At 34.1% G+C, this 23052-nt stretch overlaps 2 protein-coding genes across 3 annotated transcripts; both read right to left on the bottom strand.

Annotated features, from left to right (window-relative positions):
• Positions 1 to 5290: 5290 nt before the first annotated feature.
• On the bottom strand, positions 5291 to 12255 carry LOC140777885 (probable pectin methylesterase CGR2). The gene is made up of 7 exons (XM_073122288.1): positions 12125 to 12255; positions 11857 to 12012; positions 11725 to 11764; positions 11587 to 11628; positions 8150 to 8521; positions 7436 to 7491; positions 5291 to 5650 (listed from the first exon to the last, which is right to left on the bottom strand). Exons 2-7 carry the CDS (start codon positions 11977 to 11979, stop codon positions 5504 to 5506), a joined length of 780 nt encoding a protein of 259 aa, XP_072978389.1. The 5' UTR covers positions 11980 to 12012; positions 12125 to 12255; the 3' UTR covers positions 5291 to 5503.
• Positions 12256 to 15028: 2773 nt separating this feature from the next.
• LOC140777884 (tropinone reductase homolog At5g06060-like) lies at positions 15029 to 21032 on the bottom strand. 2 transcript variants are annotated; one of them, XM_073122287.1, is made up of 5 exons: positions 20911 to 21032; positions 20597 to 20804; positions 18993 to 19209; positions 18775 to 18881; positions 15029 to 15488 (listed from the first exon to the last, which is right to left on the bottom strand). In XM_073122287.1, the coding sequence occupies exons 1-5, from the start codon at positions 21003 to 21005 to the stop codon at positions 15300 to 15302; spliced, it is 816 nt and encodes a 271-aa protein (XP_072978388.1). In that variant the 5' UTR covers positions 21006 to 21032; the 3' UTR covers positions 15029 to 15299. The 2 variants fall into 2 exon arrangements, 1 of the variants encoding a protein (XP_072978388.1); XR_012107109.1 differs by lacking the exon at positions 18993 to 19209 and having other exon boundaries at positions 15447 to 15488.
• Between the last annotated feature and the right edge of the window lie 2020 nt (positions 21033 to 23052).

Here is a 23052-nt window from a genome sequence, read left to right as displayed (position 1 = left end):
TTAAGTGATTTTAAAAGCACTTAGTCTCGTATTTAAATTTTAAAATATGGGAGATGTATAAAATAAAATTAGGACAAACTTAAAGTAGTTCAAAATAAACTCTATAGCCTCCACAGTTGGAGTAAAATAATAGGACACAATGTTTGTTAATTCTTATAAAAGAAGACATATTCATTCTTCTAGGTCCTTGTTCAACAAGAATTGATAACTAGTAATGGCTCTATAAAATCTAGCTATACCATGTTATATAATTACTTGGCTTAAAAAGATTAAACTATAGATAACATAATAACAATATATATATATATATATATATTACATTTTAAACATTGTATCCACCTTCTTAAGAAAGGTTCACAAACCACCTATTCCTTAGATTCATCCCTTTCACCAAAATACCTAACATTATTTCTTGTTTGATAAACGAAAACTTAATATGTCTTGGTTAAACTAGTGTAATTAGAATTCAAATTTAAAAATACCCGTACAACATGAGCCTCTTTAATTATTTGATTATAATTTAATTGGTAATTTAGTTGGTACTTACTAGAGTGACTTGTTCCTATAGTGAGCTATCCCTTTTCCGTCTATAATTATTTTGGTTGATTAAGATGAATTCATGTAGTTGAGTCCAATGATGTTCTCTAGAACAACATATATATCTTAATAGAGAAGGGGAAGGGGAAGAGAAGATTATGGACAAAGGATAGTGATAATTAATCTCACTTAACTTGTCATTAACTTGGTCAAGCAATCCATATCATATTCTTAATCTACCATTCAGCAATAGACAGTGATTTGGAAAAATAATACAAAGATCCACTATTCAAATATTATAATTACAATCATTGTCACAGGATCATTTATTATAGCTTTATGCTTTCCGATTTCATTACCCCATGTTTGGATAATTATATCACTGAAGACTAATTCCAACCGAAGATCTTATCCTCAGTTTATGTGGTTATCTAAGAGGATAAGCCTCCTTCTTTTGTTGTTTTGATTAATTTAATGATAGAGGGAAAAAAGAGAGGATATGTTTCAGGTATTACAGTCTAAAGCTTTGATTTGTATTCCTCCAAATGTCCAATACCATGATGACAAAATAGAAAAAGAAGAAGATTATTAACAAAAGTATGACAGAAATAAATCCTTCATTGCAATAGATAATCACTATTTACACAGAGTTCATACACTTATCCCCATACTTCTTTGATACCTCAGTGGCATGGCTAGCTCCTTTTGCAAAGCCATATATTATTAAGAAAAAAAGAAAAGAAAAGAGAAAGAAATTAACCAAAAAAAAAACCTCATGAGTACACCAAAGTGAAAAGATACCTTAGGGAGCAAGAAGGATGACCACTGACAGAATTATGATAAGCTAGTCATTTCAATTAAAATGACAATTATCATATTTTCTTCATATATAGTATACTTTGCTATGTACCCTAGCACGCCGCCGAACGCCTTTGCACGCTCCTCCCTGTATCCATGTGGCATGGAAAGCAGTGAGGAGACTGCGTTCCGTTAGTAGTGGCGGTGATGGTAGTGGTCGTCGAAGAATACAATTGTATCTCAGAAGCTATCGAGAATCTACCGGAGTCGCCGGCCAGCCGCATGTAAGAAGCCGAGGGCGAGAGAGAAGGTGATTCATTGAAGAATGGATTCCCCATAGGAGTTTGCCCTCCATTCTTGTAGTGGACTATAGCCCTGTAGACAAATGGAATTAGTCCTTCCATTTAACTAGGAGAGAGCAGAAGAAGAGTCAGTCGTCTCTCCACTCCTCCTTTAGTTTGCTATTTTTCCTTTGCTTTTGTGCTCAAATGTATGGATTTATAAAGGGATGGGAGTGTGAGTTTTGGGATCATGGGTGGAGTCCAGCTGACAAAGGGAGGAGGATAAACAATTGGTCATGAGAGCAACTTCGAGTTAATGTTGATTAATATATTTGGCCTTGGAGAAAAGTAATGGGATAAAGTATACGTAGCTTTCTGAATTAGAACTAAAAAATAGGAGGAGAAAAATACCAGCTGTTGTAGGAATTAACACCTTACCAAATGATATAAATGGAGTATTGGGTTTGTTCCAACTTGGTATTGACTAATTCCAATGGATTGATTGAGAGACTTGACAACATCAATTATAATATAAGATTCTAGAGTTTTTGACTAGTTTAAGTCTTTCAATTTTTTTTATTTATTTATCATGTATCTAATTTATGTTGAAATTTATATACTTTCTAAATTAGTTTAAATTTTATAGAAATTTAAAAGTAGCTAAGAAAGTTATTAAGTTGATCCAATCAACGATTTATATTTGAAAGTCATTGAAAAATGACTTATATGAAAAATGCATTCTTTTAAAATCTTAAATAATTCTTTAAGAAAATTTTTATGTAATTAATTAAGTTTGGGTTCCTTAAATTTTCTTGGATTTTGGATTCTGAGACCAACTTCTTGTTTCATTATTTTTTATATTGGAGAGTATAATTATCCATATTTGCAATGGCAATCTTATTGTGTTTAAAGAAACTCATAGATAACACCCTAAATTTGACAGAGATTGTGCAATTTAATTATAGTTATTATTTTCATTAGTAAGATTAAAATTTTAAAAACTAAGTAAATATGTTTTTTTTATAGATGATATACATTTTATTATAATAGAATCTAGATAAATTATATATGTAAAGTTCATTAATGCTAATTGACAAAATGAAATATAATTAAGTTAAAAAAACCCTAATTATGACTATATTATAAATAAAGGCTTCTTTTCATTATTTACAATTAGAGGCCTTAGGCTAAGAGTTAATTTAACAAGCCCTTGACAGATTGTAATAAAAAGTAAAATATTTTTATTCATTTTAAATGATAATTCTGTGTTCTTCTAAATTACCCTCATCTCACTCATCTAACTGACATTTGAGATTAAATAACAGAGTACTGGATTGATTGATTTTATTATTTTGAATGCTTGGTTTAGTTCTAACTTATCAGAATTTATCTCTATTCTTTTGGAGAGGCTTGATTTAATCTCTATAGTTAAGTTAATTTAATATTGAGCTAGACTCAATCTATCTATCTATCTATCTATCTATTGTTAGATTTCACTAATGCTTTTATTTGTCATATAATTAAAATGTATGGCATTATTTATAATTCTCTCTCTATTTTAAAAAAAAAATAATAATAAGTTCATATTGTCCAAGCTTAACATTAGGTACTTTCCTGTCTATTGTGTTTATTGTCCATTTATTTTTCTTGTCTTGCACGTTTTGTCTCTCATGTTTTGTTGGTCAATTGACTTTTATTAATTCGTATGTTTAAATGGTTAAAAGAGATTGATATTTTTTGAATTCGTTACTGTGATTACAATATATGATGATGACTCCAGAAAACAAATAAGTATATATTTATAGTTTTAATATGTGGATTTAAATCTTTTAAATTAGCAGTGACAATCAAGTGTAGTTTTAAGTTTAGCCTCTAAACCTATATATATATATATATATATCAAACTTTGAGGCTATTCTGTTCGGATTTTTTTCTTTTTTAGTGTATTGACAACTATATTTGCAAAGATATATAATTGTCAAGCACTGATTTGGTATTGACTAATATGTGGTGATTATTATTTTGAGTATCCTGCATCCCTGGCATTCATTCCCTGGATAAAGACTTGAAATAAGAGTTCCTTATTCTGAGTCAATTATGAATTATATATTGAGCTAAGGACTGGTAAACATCGATCATCAATGGTAGAATAGTATTACTCTTAGAAATTTGAATGAGCAACTCACATACAGCATCCATTCTTCCAGATTGGCCAACTCATAGAATGATCATTTGCACATATGACAATCTTTCTCGTCGCCAAAGCTCTGCCAATTGTACTAGAAACTACATCCAAAGAGTTTTATTAACGCCTTGTACCTGAAAGATGAGATAAAAGGATCATTATGAAGCCATGCATGCATAAAAAGCATCCAGGAAAAAGAACTAAAAGAACTACAAGAACATTGGCATTATTACAAGTAGCTACAATTTGTAATCAAGTGTAAAGAACATGCCTCCTTCCTGTCGGTCAATGCCTGCAGTGGTTTCCACACATCCTCTCTCTCTCTCTCTCTCTCTCTCTCTCTCTCTCTCTCTCTCTCTCTCTCGACTTTGAGAAGCGTTCTTTGAATGTTATCCTTTTATTGCCCATATAATCTCAATTTTTAGTGCCTCAGAGAAGTAGTGAGAAAGAAGACAATGGCAGGTGGTTCTGCTGGCATTAGAGTGGGGTTGTCAATTAGGCTGGCGAAGTGCTGCTTCTTTTGCTGCTGGTTACTCCATGTTTCCTTCTTCAACGAATCAGGAGAGTAAAATTAATCGAAGGATGGAGAAGATGGAGGCATACAAGGGGATGTAACTTGAAAAGAATGTGATCGCTAGACCGAGGAAGTAGTGTAGGTCATGAAAGCAATGTTTGATGCAGCAGCGAAGAGAGCACCTCGCCAGCCGACTTGGCAACCCAAGTCGTGTGCCAGGGGCACCTCCCATTGTCATCTTCCGCACCACTTCTCTCAGGGACGACAAGTGAAACGATAACAACAAGTGGTGTCTGGAGGTTTAAGATTTCGATGAGAGTTGGAAGGCATTAAGATTAAAGTGCATGTGTTTTCTCATTTGGGAGATGGGAGTTTGTCTTGTGGTTTAAGATTTCTAGTTAATGCAAAGCATGGATATATATGCCTACAGACATAAATATATAAAGCTTCGTATTGGGAAATATAACTGCATGCAAGCTATTATTCCATTGCTGGCATGAAGTGGGAAAAACGAATGACAAAGAGGGGGAGGAAAGAGGTAGGAATTCTTTCACTAAACCAAATTAAGAAGAGCATTTCCCTCAGTCTTGTCAGGAATGATTTCTTTTATTATTATTATTATTCTAAGATGTTTATTTTTGTGAATAAGAATTACGAGTAGGATTTTGTGCATATAACCACCAGCTACTCTATTTCAGTTATATTTGCTATGAGATAGTTATCCGGCATCCCTGGCATTTATTCCCTGGATAAGGACTTGAATAAGAGTTACTTATTCTGAATCAATTGTGAATTATTGAGCTAACTTGTCAACATCAAGGATATAACTGCATTAACCCTAGAAATAAGGGCGACTCACATACTATCCATGATGTATAAATCAGAGTCGGTGATATTGATCAGAATAAAACAAGCATTACTAGATTAAGCTGACAAATGAGTATTGCGACTATATATTAATTAGGGAGTAGGTAATTCTAGTTGCAACCAATGCTTCCAACCAAAAGTCAATAAGAGGTTTGCATATTCTGATGAACAAATAACTGAATTTTTACAATTATAACATAAAATTGATCAGTGGAACAAAATCTTCACTAGGTGGAAACTACAAAACATGAACGAGTTATAGATGCGAGCGGACAAATATTCTTGCCTTGTCATCTGAGGCATCCTTAGATAGGCGCGAGCCTACGAGCTGAGGTGGAAAACTTGGCAGCTTGGTTGGTAAGATATCTTGGTAGCTTCCTGTTCAAACTTCTTCGTTGCAGTTTCATTCTCTTCCAACCCATTCTGAACAAAATAGCGTATCCACCATGATGAACTCCTCAATTTAGCCTACAAGCATGAAAAAAGAAAATGATGTCATAATGAATGAACTCCAAAATCCTACAATAAAGTCCTATCATCCCTTGGTATTCAGACAAAGTGGACCAACATCCCAAACTATCTTCTGCAAATTGTAGCGCACAAGCTCATGATGAAATTATTGCTAGTATGACCGGTTAAGTTCAGAATAAATGAATAGCTAATACCAGTTCAGAATAGAATAGCTTAGGCAATTCCCAGACTGTCTTCTCAACTGATATGTGATCAAATTCACTCTAATCAATCTCTATTAACACACAAACTACTCTAATAACTTAATTATTAGATAACAGACTAACAATGTATATCATACATTGAATAGCCTTCACGTGCAGACCTTGTACACCGTTCGTGGACAAATGAAAAGTAATAAAAATAAAGATTAAATGAGTTCGACAAGATTTGACCTCCAAACTTTTTAGAAAACTAGACTCTAATACCATGCTAATTCACTAACTATATTAAAAGTTTATGTTGTCAGAGAATAATGGTTTTTACAGTTTATATTCTAACAATCTCATATTGGTGAATGGCTAGGACATGAAAAATCATTGGAATGACTTGCTATATTGTAGGTTTGTCAAAGGAACAAAGCAAAGAGCAACAAGATTGTTAATTTTAATTGGGTTCCAAAGATATGCAACTGTGCAAGTTACCAGGTTGGTCTCAGCTGGTTGAGAGGTAGAATCAATAGATAATAAAACAAATAGGCCAAGTGACCTAAAGGATGGACAGTGATCCATATGCTGCTCAAATATAATTCCAGCACTATCTCACCATTCACCAGGAACCTAAAGTAATCTTGCTGACAAAACTAGAATTAACTAGCATGGTCAGTTTGACAACTCTTGTCAATTAGGAAAATCTTAATTCTCTTCAAGAATTTCGCAACCAAATGACACTGGATTCTCTTTCAAAAAGACCCCAAAAATGAGAGGAAAGGCTAGAATGCCAAACAGATGTCTACCTATTCTCTAAGTCACCTGATCCAATAGTACCCAATTTGGGATGTCAAGTGTCAAAGTCACTAAATGAGTAAGTCATTAATCCATAGAACAGACTTTGTAATGTACTTTATATGTTATGGGTGCTGGTGGATATTTTACCAGAGGTTTCTATCAATCTTTCCTTGTGTGGTTTCTGTTGAATCATATACTCGAGGTGTGTGTGCAGGGCAGATGAATTCCAAATGCACTACTCATTCATTAGGATAGAGAAGACCACATGACAGCTTTTTAATATAAATAGTGCACCAATAACATAACAAATGCTCCATTGGCCAGAAGACAACATAAACTTGCAATACCAATCTTCTCTAGGTGCAAGTTCTCTTCATTCTGGTGGGAGAAAATGGAGATCAGTTGTCGTCTCAACCACTTTACAAAGTACCCAGTTTGCAATTCAATGAAAAATGTTGCAATATGTCTTGATTAGAATGCTAAATTTGATCACTTCATGGGTGTGATGCAGAACAGTAAAATGAAATTGGTCATACACAAAACACAATGTGAAGAAAAGGGTGGGAAGTACTTCAGCAAGACAACTGAAATGAATGTCTATATTAGATTAGAAACATCTCAGTATGAAGAGAATGTTAAAACTTAAAACCATATAAAATAAAAAGATAAGATAGTTGTACATAAGATCGAATTACCAAGGATCATAATGATGCCTAGAGAGGTTGGGTAACCAATCATATAAGTAACAGTATATCTCAATATAAGTGAATAGCTGTAAACATAAGTCAGTGCATACCGGCCTTCCAAATTTTGATAGCTCAGAAATTTTTGCTCTTTGCTGACCTGGATAACCTAAAAATAAAGTGAAAGGAAATGAAGATGAATGATTTCATACTAAGCAATATACTATATAATGATTAATAATATATTACATCCTTGCTAACTTGGATCTATCATATAGTCCTAATTTACAAATAGCATAAACAAATAAATGATATTGCAAGTTAATATACTTCTAAAAGGCCATGAGGACATTAACCAGTACATTTTCTTGGCGGAGGCTTCCTCCAAGGTGGGTCTAGGAGAAAAGATTGTACAGTCAACATCATTACTGAAGAGGCATGGCCATTTAGGTACCAAGATGTGATAGACAAATTGATTCCAGAAATTTAAGCCAACTTATAAGAAGACTCTATGCAACACCAGCACATAATATAATTGTCAAGTTACAGTTCCAAGTAACTTCTAATTCTCCTCCATCAGCTTAAAAGGAATTAAAGGAATCAGCTTTGATAATGTTAATAGTTCTAGGGTATACCACAATACCCATAAGATAGTCAACTATCACAATAGAAGGGCAAGAATGAATATTTATGGGTTCAAAACAACAACAAAACAAAATTTTTGATGACAAATGGACTAAAATCCAAAACTTTCCAATATAGACTAATTAATATGGAAGCTATTTCAATAGATAGAGAGTAAACACTTCACCATTTCGAAAACATACCAGCAAATATAACAAGACCATCTGCTGATACCCTTGCCAAATCTGGTAGAGTTTTATTAAGGTACTTTGGAGATAAGTAATCCAGCGCATCTGACACTATGACAAGGTTAAAAGACTTTGACTTGTAAGGTAGAGGAAACTTAATATCAGCTAAACGCACGAAGCCCTTGCGGACAAGGCCCTTGCAGCTACTATCAATATCATCCAAATCATAAGGTTCCACACCCCATGCTTCAATATCATCTTCTTTCAACAGCTTTGAAACCACTGTACAAGTATCAGGGCCTACGTGAAGAATTTTATTCATGCTATCACCATAAGCTTTCTTTAAAGTTGGTATTGCTCGTATAACTTCTGGTGTGCAAGATGCACCTGTCATGAGATAATATAATGGGAAGTTAGAAGAAGTATTAATCTACTTGTCAGAAATACACAAGGTATCATTTATAATGCAAAGAACAGCAACAGACTATTTTGCACAACATGCAGCTATAAAATAGTATGTTCTCTCTCTGAATAAGCTCAATAGCCAGAACGCTTCTTGTACTTAAACAACAATTTTTCATTAAATCATTAAATATTAAAAGAATCAGTGAGTTTCAGGGCTCAGGCAGTATAATGTCTTCAACTCTATATATCCCATAGGCCACAACTGCCAGGGCATGGTCTATACAATCCAAAACCACCATACATATGATTGAAACAATGAGAATGCCGTCATGCAGATGACAGGATGGATGTACACAATAGCCACTTGACAATACTCCCTACAATCTAGAGTAATTGCAATTCTTCTACTGCTCAGTTCTACATTTACCATAGACTGGTGACTTGGTCGGTACTTGCAGCAGTCTCCAAAAAGCATCAGTGCTTAATGGTGACAAGGCAGTTGAAGGATAAAGAAAATTTCAAAAACTATACTGATAAAGAAGTTTCCAGAAGGCCCTTCAAATTTACACTCATGAGAACATGTGAAATCTATTCTCCATCTAATTGATTAGTTCCCCTTCGTGAGACTCCTGCTCTTTTAAAAAATTTAATATCTGAATGAGAATACAAAGAGAACAAGGAAACACCTGAACTGTGTTATAACAGCATTCACTTAAAGATGATACAATTGAAAAGGATATCTGAGAACCAACTTTTTATCTCATGAAATTTGAAATAATAACTAAGCCCTAAATCATTTGGTAATGCACAAAGAATCAAAACACTGGAACATTTTAGACCACCAGCATCTGGTTGTCATCAAGAGTCAAAAGCAGTGGCACAGAATCTATGAACCCATCAATATCATCATGATTCCAACTTCCAAGAAGGTCTTGATTATCTTACCAATATCATTATCATGTAATTCCTAACAAGGAATGCCTAGAGATATCCTGTAAATATTGCACATTTCACTAGACAAATAGGTAAATTACTATATATCAATGTCTAAAAAATTCAACTCTCATGGAGATTCAATACAGCACCAAAGCAAGTGCATATCTGTTCTTTACTCCTGCTCTGAGCAGCCTTGGGGAGGCCTCTTACAGCCCTAGAAAGCCCTTACATGCCTATTCACAGTCATGGAAAGTGTCAAGTGTCAATACTAGACTTTCAAGGTTGCCATCAGCACCACCCTGTGCCACATGCTGACCTAGTGACAGCATGGTAAGTGCCTACCTGTATAACAATCCCTGCAATTACATATTGTAGTCTTATAGATAATTTTCTTTAGTTGACCCTTGGCACTCTTTCTAGAAATCCCTTGTCAAGTTTACTTTCAATAACTTGTTAGCAAGGCAAGTTCTTTAATGCCAAAGTTGTTCAATTATATGAACATAAGTCTAAGTTAGAGCCTAAGCAGATACAACTAATTTAAGCCTGATCTCTTCTTACAAATGCCCTTTGAAGTGGATCAGATTGCATATTTCACAATCAATTTCGACTTCTTCTTCAAGAGAAATTGATCATCGTCTTCTCCAATCTAGGGCACACTACAAAGCGAGAGATCTGGCAATAGCAATGGAATCAAATAGGTAAGACATATATTTTCCTTCCTCCTCCCTCTTTCTCTCCTTCTATTTTCCCTTTTCTTGGCATTGCTTGTGTCGACCATGCCATGAGTTAGTACAGCACCACGCCAAGGGTTGTAATCGGTCAGCACGGCACATGCCAATGACAAGGCAATCCTTGTGTACTTGTACACAAGAAAGATTCCAAATCTGAATGGCCTTTCAAAAGATTTAGTATTTCAGTACAACAAGAGAAAAGATTAAGTGCTTCAATACAACACGAGAAAATTCCACTTGCCAATCATAAGTCAGTTAAGAAAAAGGAGACACAAAACAAAAATCTAGAAAACAAATTCAAATTAGAAGTCAAGATAGTGGGCATAGGCAATTGAAACTCCTGCCTAACCAAATTCCATGGATGGGAGACGTACATAGCCTTAACCTCTTTTATGAAGAGACTATTCCTAAGAATTGAACTCATGACCTCTTGAATGCAAAAAGCAAGTTGTACAGTCACACTAAGTGACAACCTCTTGTTTCAAAATAGAACTAAAAAATAACTTTGACTGTTTAATTAAGATAACGATAAAGTACCCAAAAAATAAGTTTTGTAGGTTCAGGAGAAAAATTGTAGGAAATTTTGTTATACATTAAGGCAGAAAATTTGCAAAGCTCATAATGGGATTCAAAGAACATGTTTTTTTAAAGACCTGTGCCTTAGTTTAAGTTTATCCCCTCAAAAGGTTTGCTGCAGTTAAAAAATTGAAAATCTCAATATGGTAATGTTTCTCTACATTGTTGATTACCAAGACTTGTGGAATAAAGACTAAACTAAACAAATAATCTTACACTATGTGGCTAAAAATATTTAATCAACCATGGCTGCAAAAATGCCTTTCCACTAGAAGTAGTTTGAAATTTTGGGGACTGACCTAGTTCTTGATCATTAAATGAAAAGGTAATCATGTACATTTTGGTGCCTAAATACAAAATAAAGGTAGTTATAACATCGGCCAGGTTATTAGGACAAGAAATGCAAGCAGCAACAAAAGTTTAATTTACATACGTTCAGAATGACCAACACCAATTACTAAGCTGAAATCCTACTAAATAATCATACAGTACTCTATACTCCATATAAGGTAATAAGGCAGAACTTTTCACTTCTATTGAAGTTAACAGACCAAATGTCATCCTGAAAGAAGAATACTTTAATTTAAGAACCTGATTCCAGTATCACTATTATGATCAACATTGAAAGTGAAAAAATGATAACAGAATGAAGTTCTCACAAGCTAGTTAGAAATAATTTCCAAATCTGACAGACATCATTAAAACTAGTGTAAGCAACAATAAAGTTCAGTGTTCACAAGACTATAAGCCCATCCAAAGCCGCATAAAATATTTACAGTGACGAACAAAGACGCAGATTTGTACCTCCATCTCTGCTTATAACTTCTCTAACACCACCAGATCCACCTAATCATCATACGATTAAAAATTAGTCCACACTACAGAATGAATCACAAGTTTTGCCTTAAAAGTAGCCTAAATCTGTGGCAATCTTGTACTGACCCGAACCACTGTACAAGTATCCAATGAGAAGAAAAGCACCCTGAAATTATTACAGAATTCCACATCAACGTAAATATACATAAATCCAAAAGCAGAAACTACTGTGAATTCACACAATTAAACGAAACCCACCAAAAGAACCAATCCAACCGACAGTAATGGTGACGAGCGCGATTTGGGATGCAGCAAGCCAGAAAACGGAGTATTCCCAGTATCAACCAACCGCCGGTTCGGATTTACCGCTCTTCTAGCCATCACTCTCCCACCGTCAAGCTAATGCGCACCAACCTAAAAAGCATTACAAGAGAAACGAGATCTAACAACAAGAAATCCCCAGGAGAAAATCCTATCTAAGCATTGCAATTAGAGAATCGAAATCGAGAATCTGGAAGAAGATTACAATTCCGCGTGGCAGATCTGGCGCGTTTCTTGCCGGATCTAAACTAATTTGGCCACTCCAAGCTAGAGAGAGAGAGAGAGAGAGAGAGAGTAGTGTGAAGTGCGACGCGCCGACCGTGGATGCAGTGTGAGGCATCATATTTAAAGCGGAAAACAAGAATGTCCAGCTATTTTTTATTTTATTATTATTATTATTATTATTATTATTATTTACTACTTTTTTTTAAAGGTCCTAGAGGGAACCAATAGCAAATCTCGGGTCACTTGGCTTAAGAAAGATGATGCAAATACTTCCCACGTGTCCACCAAGTTTAGAAGACAAAGGAACCGCATTACCTCTATTTCTAATGGGGATAGGGATGGGGATGGGAATGGGGATGTGATTAGGACTCCAAGAATGTCTCAAGGACCCGAGCACTCTGATAGCTCCTTTAAAGATATTAATTTAGCTGAGGTGAAAGAGGCTTTCGCTAAGAAGACTCCTTGCTCTGATGGCTTTTCATGTTGATCTTCTATACAAGCATTACTGAGATATTTTGGTATTGACCTGGTCCGATTTTGCCATATCTTTTTATTCTGGCTTGTGAGATCTCCTCTCTTCATGAAGGATGCTATCCTAGACATAGACAAAGACGTCGTTTCTCTTCGCATCACGAGAGACTGTATTATTACTCACGATGATTTATTTTTGTGCCTCGATGCTAGCATATCTTATGCAAATATTTGACCAATATATGAAAAAATCACCGATCTTTGTATTAATTTTACTAAATCTAAAGTCTTCTTTCTATCGAGTTCCTAGTTACTTTGAAAAGTAACCTTTTAAATATTTTCCGTATGTGCAGAATTGTTTTCTTTTAAAGTATTTAGGAATTATAAAATCTTGCCTAAATACTTGCTTGTCTATAAGGAATTTCTTGCTATTATAGAGGCCAAGTTAATAGATTAGAAACACGCTTCATGTCACAAGCAAAGCATCTCACCCTTATTAGCTCGGTCTTAAAATCAATGCCGATTTACCTCTTTCCTTTGTCATGGACACAACTAAATATGATAAATTGCACCCTTGGTCCTCCACTAAACCTAATAAGTGTCCTTGGAGTTGGAGGCTCATATGAGGCTCTATGCTTGTATTTCCTACTTTTTTTTATACTTCGTTTATAAATAAATCTATCTCTAAATTATTTAAAGATAAAAGAGGCATTAGACAAGATGACCCCATCTCATTATATCTTTTTATTCTGGCTTCTGAAATCTTCTCCTCTCTTACTAAGGATGATGTCCTAAATAATAGCATCATTCATTTTAGCATGAGAGATCACCTAATTTATGTGGATGATTTGATTTTATGCTTTAATACAAGTATATCTTATTGTACTAAAATCATGCAAATATTTGACCAGCATGAAGAAATCACTAATCTTCGTATTAATTTTAATAAATTTGAAGTCATGTCCCATACCAAGTTCCTAATTAATTTAAAAATTAACCTTTTCAAATATTCTACATATGTTGGAGGGTTGTTTTCCTTTAAATATCTAGGAGCTAAAATCTCACATAAATGCTTCTTGTTCACAAAAATGAAGAATTTCTCGCTAGGGTAGAAACTAAGTTAGTAGGTTAGAAACACACTTTCATGTCTCAAATACGACATATTGACCTTATTAATCGGTTTTAAACTCAATGTTGGTTTACCTCTTGTCTTTATCATGGACACCGCTAGCAATCGATTAATTGGGTAGTCGAGCTATCTCAAAGAATTTTATGGATACAATCTAATCACAATCATGGTCTCAACTTATTTAGCTGGGATAAGGTAACCAAATTGAAGAAAGGGAGTCCAGCCATTAGAGACTTAAAGGATCGTTCGATTGTCCCTTGTAACCAAGGTCCTTTCAGTCCTTGACCAGGATCAATCCATCCCTTTGAGGTAATTTGGTTGCTGCTAAGTATGGTAAATTGCACCCTTGGTCCTCTAGATCTAATAAGTATGCATGGAGTTGGAGGCTCATTTGGAGCTCTATGGTTGCTATTCATACTAGGCTCTTGAAAATAATTAGAAATGGTAGATCGACTAATTTAATGCATATCTCTGACTCTCCTCTATTAATCGAGTCAGTGGCTTATGCTTATCAATATGAGGGTTGCCAAAAGCTTTTCTTTTGTCTTTGGCTTAATTCAGCATAGGACTATTCTTAGTGAGCTAATTTTTGCCATTTATATGACTGGAAGATAAAAGAGATTATTAGGTTTGGACCCCAATATTTAAATATAAACATATTTATAAGGGAAGATATGCTTGTTTCGGAGAATTTATATTCACAAGGAAAGTAGGATTTAAGAAATTCTTTCTTTTCATAGCATCACCAGATTCATCCCGTTTTAGTTTAGTATTCATACATGTCAGGAATCAAGCTGTAGAAGGATTTCTCTAACCATTTTAAAAGTATTTTAACAAGAGATGCATTTTTGAAGTTATCTCGTTGCAATCTAATCACATAAATATTACACAAATTGTTTTGGAAACTAATATGGCTTCTTTGGAAGAGATCTATAGGATATAAACAACCTTTTAGGTCAAAGGGGCCACAAGATGCTAAGGAAGACAAATTCTATAAAATGACATTGAAATCTAACTGTTGCAAGTTGCATGCAAGGTTTAGTTCAAGTTCAGAGTTTTAAGAAATGAGTTCACTTGAGATTATCCACACAGCCCTGTATAATAATAAAACAACCCTGAAGGTAAAGAATCAGAATGGTAGTGCAGTCGAACAGTTGTAGCTGTTGTGAAGTAAAGGTGTAAAAATAAAGAATCATGAATGATTCTGTTTAATTCACAAATAACAAGGCATATAGCATTTTCATGGAGGAAAGTAAAGAGAGTCCAGATACCTGCACTGGTCAATGATTTTGTATTTCCAATCCATTTCTAAGAAAATAATAATAAAAATTCACGTCACGCCGCTTCTGTAGTCCAATGGTTAGAACTTGAACAAGATTCTGATGCTAAAGAGAATGTATCGCAGCTTATTTATTAATAAAATACATAAAGCACTGAAAATGATAAGGTACCTATTATAACATTTGCGAGATTAATTTAAACAGAGGCCAACACTCAAGAGGAACTAAACTATTCAGCACCATAGGCCCATAATAGATACATACTTATCTTTTGCCTAGTCATTGGTTGCGTATAAACCATTTACAGACATCCCACCATCAACAGAAATGTTCTGTCCAGTGATGTAAGAAGCAGCAGGTAAGCAAAGATATGCTACCAGAGATGATACTTCCTGGGGCTCTCCCACCCTTTGAAGAGGGGTTCGATTTGTTATCCTTTCCAAAAATTCCTTTTGCTGAAGCAACTGCAAAGAATAAAGAACAAAGAACGGATGTTACTTTTCTTTAGTTTTTATGATGAAGAAATATGTCAAGCTCGATGCTTCTTTGCAGGTTACATGACCGAGCATTGAAAAACAAATTTAAAAATTCGCCTACTGTTCTCATATGCAAACTGTTAAAAGTTCACAAAAAATTGGGCATCTAAAACATATATATTCCTGACTAACAACAAATATGATTGCTTCTTACTTAATAAATCGCAGCAATTCTCAGCCACCTCAACACTGTCATGTTAGCTGCACATACTTTCTAATGAAAAATTACCAAAATTGCGTCTCAGAACCAAAAACTTCCCAGTGATGACTTTGCAATTTTGAGTACCCACTTGATTGAGAGTGACAAGGTAGAAAAACAGACCTAGGCACTGTCTTTTGATAATCCTGGGCCTTGAGTGGGCAATAATCCATGTCGAATCCCAAGGACTATCTTTAGAGGTGAAAATAGGTCAATTAATTCTGACCCAACCCACTACCCAACCCAACCGGGACCAGATTCAAGTGCAAAAATCTTACCAATCTAGATACGGATATGAATAGCAGATATCTGTTTTACTCCCATACTACATGTAACTTAATAAATAAAAAACCCTACCTGACTACTTGCCCCATTAACCTACCTCACAAGTTGATAAACCTTACTCTCTCAATTCCCTCTTCATCTCTAGAATCTCCCTCACTTCATCTTCGTCAGACACCACTCAAAACCTTACTTCCTCATTCCTCGACTCCCTCACTCTCCTTCACTCCCGTTAACCCCATCTCCATCTCTCTCCCTCATTCCCTCACTCTCTCGACCCCTTCAACCTTCATCTGCTGGATGCCGCCTCCATCTCGCTCCCAACAACTCTCCCTCTTCACCTGTTGGTTGCCAACTCCATCGAATGAATGAGTTCATCTTCTCATAGAAAAAGTGGGCAATGAGGTCAAGTCTTTACGAAGAGTGATTGCATTGCCTTGGATCCATGGACCAGTAGTGGATGTTGCATACATTGTAAGGGCAGTTGCTACAACCTCTGCATTGACATGAAGTTCTTTCCCATTCCCTCTGTTCATGCCTCACTAGCTGATCAGGTCTCTCAAAATTTATAGAATTTTATTTATTTATTTTCTTTCAGAACTCATATATCAAATTATGGACTATTTGACATTCAAGTAACTAAGTATCAAGTTTTTCTGTTCTTTTTTAAGAAAGATCATGCTCCAAGCTTCCTGATAATGTGAGCCTAGAGAAGGTGCAATCTGTGAGTTCATATTCTTCATAGTTGGTGTCTGTGATATATGTGTGTACTTTTCCTTTGCGTATTAGGTGTATGCTAAAATACTCAATTTAGGTTTACGGAATAAGCAAATTAGATAGGTAGATTAATATTCTGGGCATTGTGAATAATTCATTTATCACCTATCTGATTGAACGTCTGGTTTAATTTCTTGGTAGGTATACGGCAGCCAACTAGCTGGTTATTTGGATAGTACTTTCATAAATTTGAAAATATTCAGGGTAATTTACCAATTTCTTTTGGGGATGGAGATGTTCATCTTCTATAGCTAGATAGTAGACTGGTTTACTTTCTAAACAAAATTCTACTTTATCAATTCATTTCTCAAAAAACATTTAAAGGAAGAGAGCCTCTAATTGATTCTTCATTAGAAGCTTTTTAGTCTTCATTTGGAATGTTTTTGTTTTTCAGTGTAGTAGCTTTTAACTAGATTTTAAATATGAGTCAGTTGACATATAATAAACAGTTGTAGACATGAGCTAGAAATTTCAGTGTCAGCTTTCGCTGTGAGACTTCCCTTTTCATGTTTATAGAGTGTAATTACTTTCAAACATACATGCATGGCCTTGTTCAACCTGTGCCGGTTAACACAAGATATTTTATTTGTTTTACATTTTAAGAATTAATGTGTGTAAATGATAGATCTACCTCGATTTTGCTAGATCTACTATTAATAAAGGCCTTTCTATATAGATCTAGTATTTTGGTGTTGGATCTATAAAAAAATACTCTTTAAAATGTGTGAATCAAAGAGAAAATTTAATTTTCCTTATATTTCAAAAAGTCCAAAATTAATATGCCAAATTCATTCAAATTATATCAAAGTTGGTATATAAATATATTAAACTTAAGTCCGTATGAGTTAATTTGAACACAAATTTTATAATTTTTACCTAAAGTTTTGGCATAACTAGATTTCCCCTAATTTTTCCAAATTTTAAAAATTCAAAAAATAATATATCAAATTCATTCAAAGTGGTCAAAATAATATAAGAACATGTTAGACAAACTACATTCAATTAGGTGCTAGTTTTAATTATTGATCTATTATCAACTAATTAATAAATTCAATTATATTATGTGTTGAATTATATTTTTATTTGATTATTATTATATCTTTAATAAAATAGATTATTTATAATTATATCTAAGAATTAAAAAAAATCTAATGTAGGCAATAATATATATATATATATATATATATATATATTTAAATAAAAAATATGTATAAAGACCCTAAAAAAAGTTAAAGACAGATCAACAGTATACCACTAGCACGTAGGGGGCATGCCAACTGAGTATCGACAGCGCACGTGCCTTTGGCACAACCATTACTTGAAACCCACAAATAGGGAAGAAGAGCACGAAAGCTAATCTAGATGGATAAATTCTAGACAAGAAAATAATGACTAGTATAAGTAGAGAGATATACAAGAAAATGTATGTTTACTCCATTAGTTCCCGGATGAAATGATAGCAATTTGTTTACAGACTACAGAATACAAATTTCACAAATTTGAAAAGGTACCAAAAGCAAGAGGACTAGAAGTTGCCATGTTAAACATATAAAGATAGATAGTCTAAGACTATGACAATGAAAACCAAGTTCCGTTATCAAATGAAAGCAATTTGTTTTCAGACTGCAAACCATGAATTTCACAAATTTGAAATGGTATAAAAAGCAAGAGCAGTGGAAGTTGGCCATGCTAAACAGCTAAAGACAAATAGTCTAAGACTATGACAATGAATACCAAAAGCTAGGTATATACATGCATATACATACAGATTTATATTTACATTTAAATAAGTATAAGCCTATAATGATGGTAAAAACCATTTAGAAGACAAGAATTTGTTTCACAGTACTAAGATACACATCGGCAGCAACAGGTAACTAGATCTGGAAAAAAATTCCCTTCATTAAATCATTATTAATGGTAATTCTGGAGACATAATGTAGAGAAAAATCTTACATGATCTACAAGTGAAGTCCTGATGTACCATGGACAAACAGAGTTGGTCCTAATGTTGTCTTTTGCCCATTCACATGCCAAGTTCTTTGTCAACTGGTTTATTGCACCTGATACAATTGCATACAAAAGAGGTAATGTAAACTGATACTGAAATTGTACTTGACCCACCATGAATTACACTTGAAGGATGAAATATGCCATTACAGCATCACCATAACCTTTAGTTGCTGCATATATGGTCCCGCTATTTATAGCTACCACCCCAGCAACAGAGGAGATGAATACAATACTTCCCATCCCAGATGCCTTGAGAATAGGATGTGTAAGTTGGCACATATGGTATGCAGATTCAAGATTAGTGTTCATAATGAATGAGTATTCCTCTTCAGAATATTCAACAGTCGGTTTCCTTATATTTGTTCCAACATTGTTTATCTACAAAAAACAAATTCTTAACTATTAATTTAGGAATGATAAAAAAATTGAAAACATAAGCTTCATATGAAATATGCCTCTACGAGTAGCAATATTGATTTAAGTACAATAACCTTGGATATAATTCATATTTATAATAACTGTCCATGCTTATACCTTTCATAAAGGAAATGGTATATATGCTTGGAAATATGAAAATTGCAAAAAGCAAAATCACAGATGAGGTTCTTTTAATATTCATGAGTAATTCAAAGGATAAATTTCTTTTCCTTCCATTATTCATACAAAATCATAAGAAGATGTGGTTCCTTAATTGCCTTAGCATAGATTGCATCTGCACAGGTGTTGGTACAGTTGGACTGCATAATAGTACATGAGCTAACCACCTTATTGTTGTACATTAAAGGTAAGCATAAGCTGGTAAACAATGGATGGAGATAACTAACTACTTAACATCTAATTGTAAATATAAAATGTATGTATTGTTTTTATTTATTAATAATTTCCATAATTAAAACATTTGTTTCTTCACTACTTTACTTGGAATTGTGATATGATCAAACAATGTTACAGTGTTTAATCTAGAAGTCCAGCATGATCATCCAGATTACATAGGACAGAGTTCAATTGAGAACAGAATAAGCTTTACAACAGAAATTTGAAATCCAAATGAGAAATATCTCAAAATAGCTTGAAAACATCATTATGAGTTACCATGGGCAAGTCCAACAACCGTCTCCCAATATATTAAATTTAAAATGTAATTAACACCAGCATGAGCAAGACATCATATCAAATCAAGAACTAGACAGTGCGTCATCACTAAAAGTATAATATAGCTGCCTGGTAGTTGTTTGCAATTTGATCCTTGCCTATATTAAATTCACAAATTATATTAATTTTGCATCAAATTGCCACAGAGAACAAACCAGCATTGATTAGCAAAGGTCCTCATATATACTTATACTCTTCTGTTTGACGGATCCGATTTTAGGACTCATATAAGAAAATAAACAAAGGGAAATAATTTTGATTAAAACTAAGAACAATTTGAGTAGATGGCACAAAAAAAAAGTGTACTTACATTAACGCAGGGTCATGTCTAAATTTTGTTGAAAAACCTAACAAGGGGAGCTTTTGCTTGTTTTACATACAAGAGAGGGTGTGAGTTGCAAACGGAAAGTTGTTAAACTATAGGGTGCTGCTTGCAAATTTCCCTAAGTTCTTGTGTATCCATCTCCTCAATGCTATTCTTCGTACTAATGTTTAATAAGTATCCTTTCATCCCCCAAATTTTATTGAACTGAATCCCCCATTAGAAGAATAAACAAAAAAAGCCTATTTCTTCAAGAATAAAAACTAAGAAGAACAACAAATAGATGCTTACGAGGATATTGAGCTTTCCGTCGAAGATCGAAGACGCTTTCTTCATCAATTCTTCTCTCTGCTCCCTGACGGACAAGTCGGAGACGGAGCCGGTGACGCGAAACCCTAGACCCTCCCATTTCTTCAAGCACTCCTTCAATTCCTCCTCATTCCTAGAGCACGTGTGCACCGCCGCCCCCAGCGCCGCTAATTCCTCCACCACCGCGTGCCTGAGAGAGAGAAAGAGAGATGGAGAAGAATAAGAGCAAATCTATCGTAAGTAAAGTAGAATGCAAGTGAATCTAGAGAGAGAGAGAGAGAGAGAGAGAGAGAGACCCGATCCCTCGGGTACCGCCGGTGACGAGAGCCGTCATGCCGTGAAGAGACCATCTTCCAGTTATGCGGCTGCTGCTGCTCTCTGCCTTCTCCATCTCTTCAATTATATCGATATAAATCCCGTTTCCGATCCAGTGGAGTGATATTATATAGTAGGAAATTTGCATATGACACCCTATATTGAAGCGAATTTGCAGTACACACCTCTCACGTACCTCATGGGTTGCACCATGCATCCATCACGTGCGAAGAATGCAGATACTGCTGAAGAATGCTAGTTTAGAATATTAAGCTATTCCCCTATTATCTCTACTATTTTATTGAGATTTAGAAAGGGAAATGTGGCATACTTTTGGCCTCCTTTAGTTAAGAATAAATTAATTCTAGAATAGATATTCCTCTTTCTTATTTTTAAAATGAAGTCTCTTTTTTAAGAATAATTATTTCTAAATAAAAATATAATAATTATCTTTTATATTATATAAAGTGAAGAAAATAATTTTTAAAATGTGTTTTATTTTTATAAAATTACTATAAATGCCCTTTGATTTAATATAAAATAGATTGATGCGATAAATTTTAAGAGTAAATTAGTAATTAGATTAATATGGGATATAAAATATAATTTTGTTTATATTCTAGGATGGAGTTATTGTGATGTTTAGTTGTTATTCTAAAATTAAAAAAAAAAGTTATTCATGAAGTGAACAGGCTTGGGTAATTCGGAAGGCATAGAAAAAATATATGTTCCGGCAAATACTTCGATACTCCTCTGAAATTTATAATCCTAATCCTATAATAATTAGTTTTATATTTCGTACTAGTTTTTCGGTACCAATTTCAAAATCATATTACGTAAAAAAATAGCATATTAGTAAAAAAATATATTAGATTAGGTGGTTACATGTTCTTTTCTTCCGTTAAATTTTTTCTCTTAGATATAATTATAATAAATTTGATTAAGCTGAGATATTATTTAATACTAAATAATTTAAATTTGATTATTTACCTTTATACAAAGATAGACTTCAATTTAAATTTGATTATTTAGCTCTATCTATTATCAATTTTTTGTTTAAACCAATCTTAAACTAATAAGAAATATATGCAAATAATTAAAAAAAATTCAAGAGATAGAATTTAATTAAAATTTTAAATATATGAGTACCCTAATTATAAAAATATATATACATTACTCTTGATTAAAGATATATATATTTGATAAATTATTAAGATTACATAATAAACGCACATCTTAACAATAATGTCCGCCTTAAAGAGAGATGGTCGAATGGTTTTTGAATTGCAGCTGGGCAATGGGTTATCATGTCTGGGCAATGGGTTATCATGTCCGAACAAGGCTTGGGTTCAAGGCTATTGTGCAGTACTCCTGTGGCAAATTTGGAAGTTGAGAAACAAAATCATTTTCTCTGAGGAAACAGACGATATTAAGAAGGTATGGAATCTAACTATATCACTTACTAAATAATGTCATCGGAACTTATATGTCGGAAAGATGAAGCCTAACCTCCACTCTACATCTGCTCAATGGGACCCTCCACTGCCCGAATGGGTCAAAGCCAACTGTGATGGCTCTTTTGTAAATAGAATAGAAGTGGGAGGAGTCAGATTCATACTTCGACAGGCTAACGGCAAGCCTATTCTTGCAGAGTGTAGATGTGGGCCCTATAAATTGGTGCTCATTGCCAAAGCCACTATAATGAAAGAAGCTCTACTATGTATAGTGCAAAGAGGATAGTCCAAAGTTTGGCTCAAGTCGAACTCAAAGATTCTAATCGATATTCTGGAAAATGATCAACAACCTCTATGATCTCTTAGCTCTATCATTGACGACATTAACTAGCAATTCTAAAAATTACTTACATATCTCGCCAAACTAATCTCGCTGCAGATTGGCTGGGAATAAAAAATAGAAGCCTTGGCTTCGAGTGTACGTGGGGATGGGAGATTTCGTTCGTAACTTGTTCAATTTGTTCAATTTTTTATCTCCTACCCTACTCTGGTGGAGACTTTTATACCAAGTTACCAACTTAATACAAAAATTTGCCAAAAAAAAGAAAAAAATCTTGTAGCTTGATTCATGCACGTCAAAAGATATTTTCTATTATGCCCCAACAAGAT

The sequence above is a fragment of the Typha angustifolia genome, chromosome 15 (genome assembly GCF_048772165.1).
Source record: "Typha angustifolia cultivar Huaian chromosome 15, ASM4877216v1, whole genome shotgun sequence".
Taxonomy (NCBI): domain Eukaryota; kingdom Viridiplantae; phylum Streptophyta; class Magnoliopsida; order Poales; family Typhaceae; genus Typha; species Typha angustifolia.
The sequence above is the reverse complement of the archived record's forward strand: the minus strand, read 5'-3'. Positions and strand labels throughout refer to the sequence as shown.

Coding starts and splice junctions, on each gene's coding strand:
- LOC140777885 (XM_073122288.1), bottom strand. CDS start 11,979: ATGGCTAGAAGAGCGGTAAATCCGAACCGGCGGTTGGTTGATACTGGG. Junction 8,522..11,586: donor AGTTATAAGCAGAGATGGAG/GTACAAATCTGC, acceptor ATCTCATGACAG/GTGCATCTTGCACACCAGAA. Junction 5,651..7,435: donor TATCAAAATTTGGAAGGCCG/GTATGCACTGAC, acceptor TCATGCTTGTAG/GCTAAATTGAGGAGTTCATC.
- LOC140777884 (XM_073122287.1), bottom strand. CDS start 21,005: ATGGAGAAGGCAGAGAGCAGCAGCAGCCGCATAACTGGAAGATGGTCT. Junction 20,805..20,910: donor GGCGGTACCCGAGGGATCGG/GTCTCTCTCTCT, acceptor TCTCTCTCTCAG/GCACGCGGTGGTGGAGGAAT. Junction 15,489..18,774: donor GGACTTCACTTGTAGATCAT/GTAAGATTTTTC, acceptor TATTCTTTGCAG/TTGCTTCAGCAAAAGGAATT.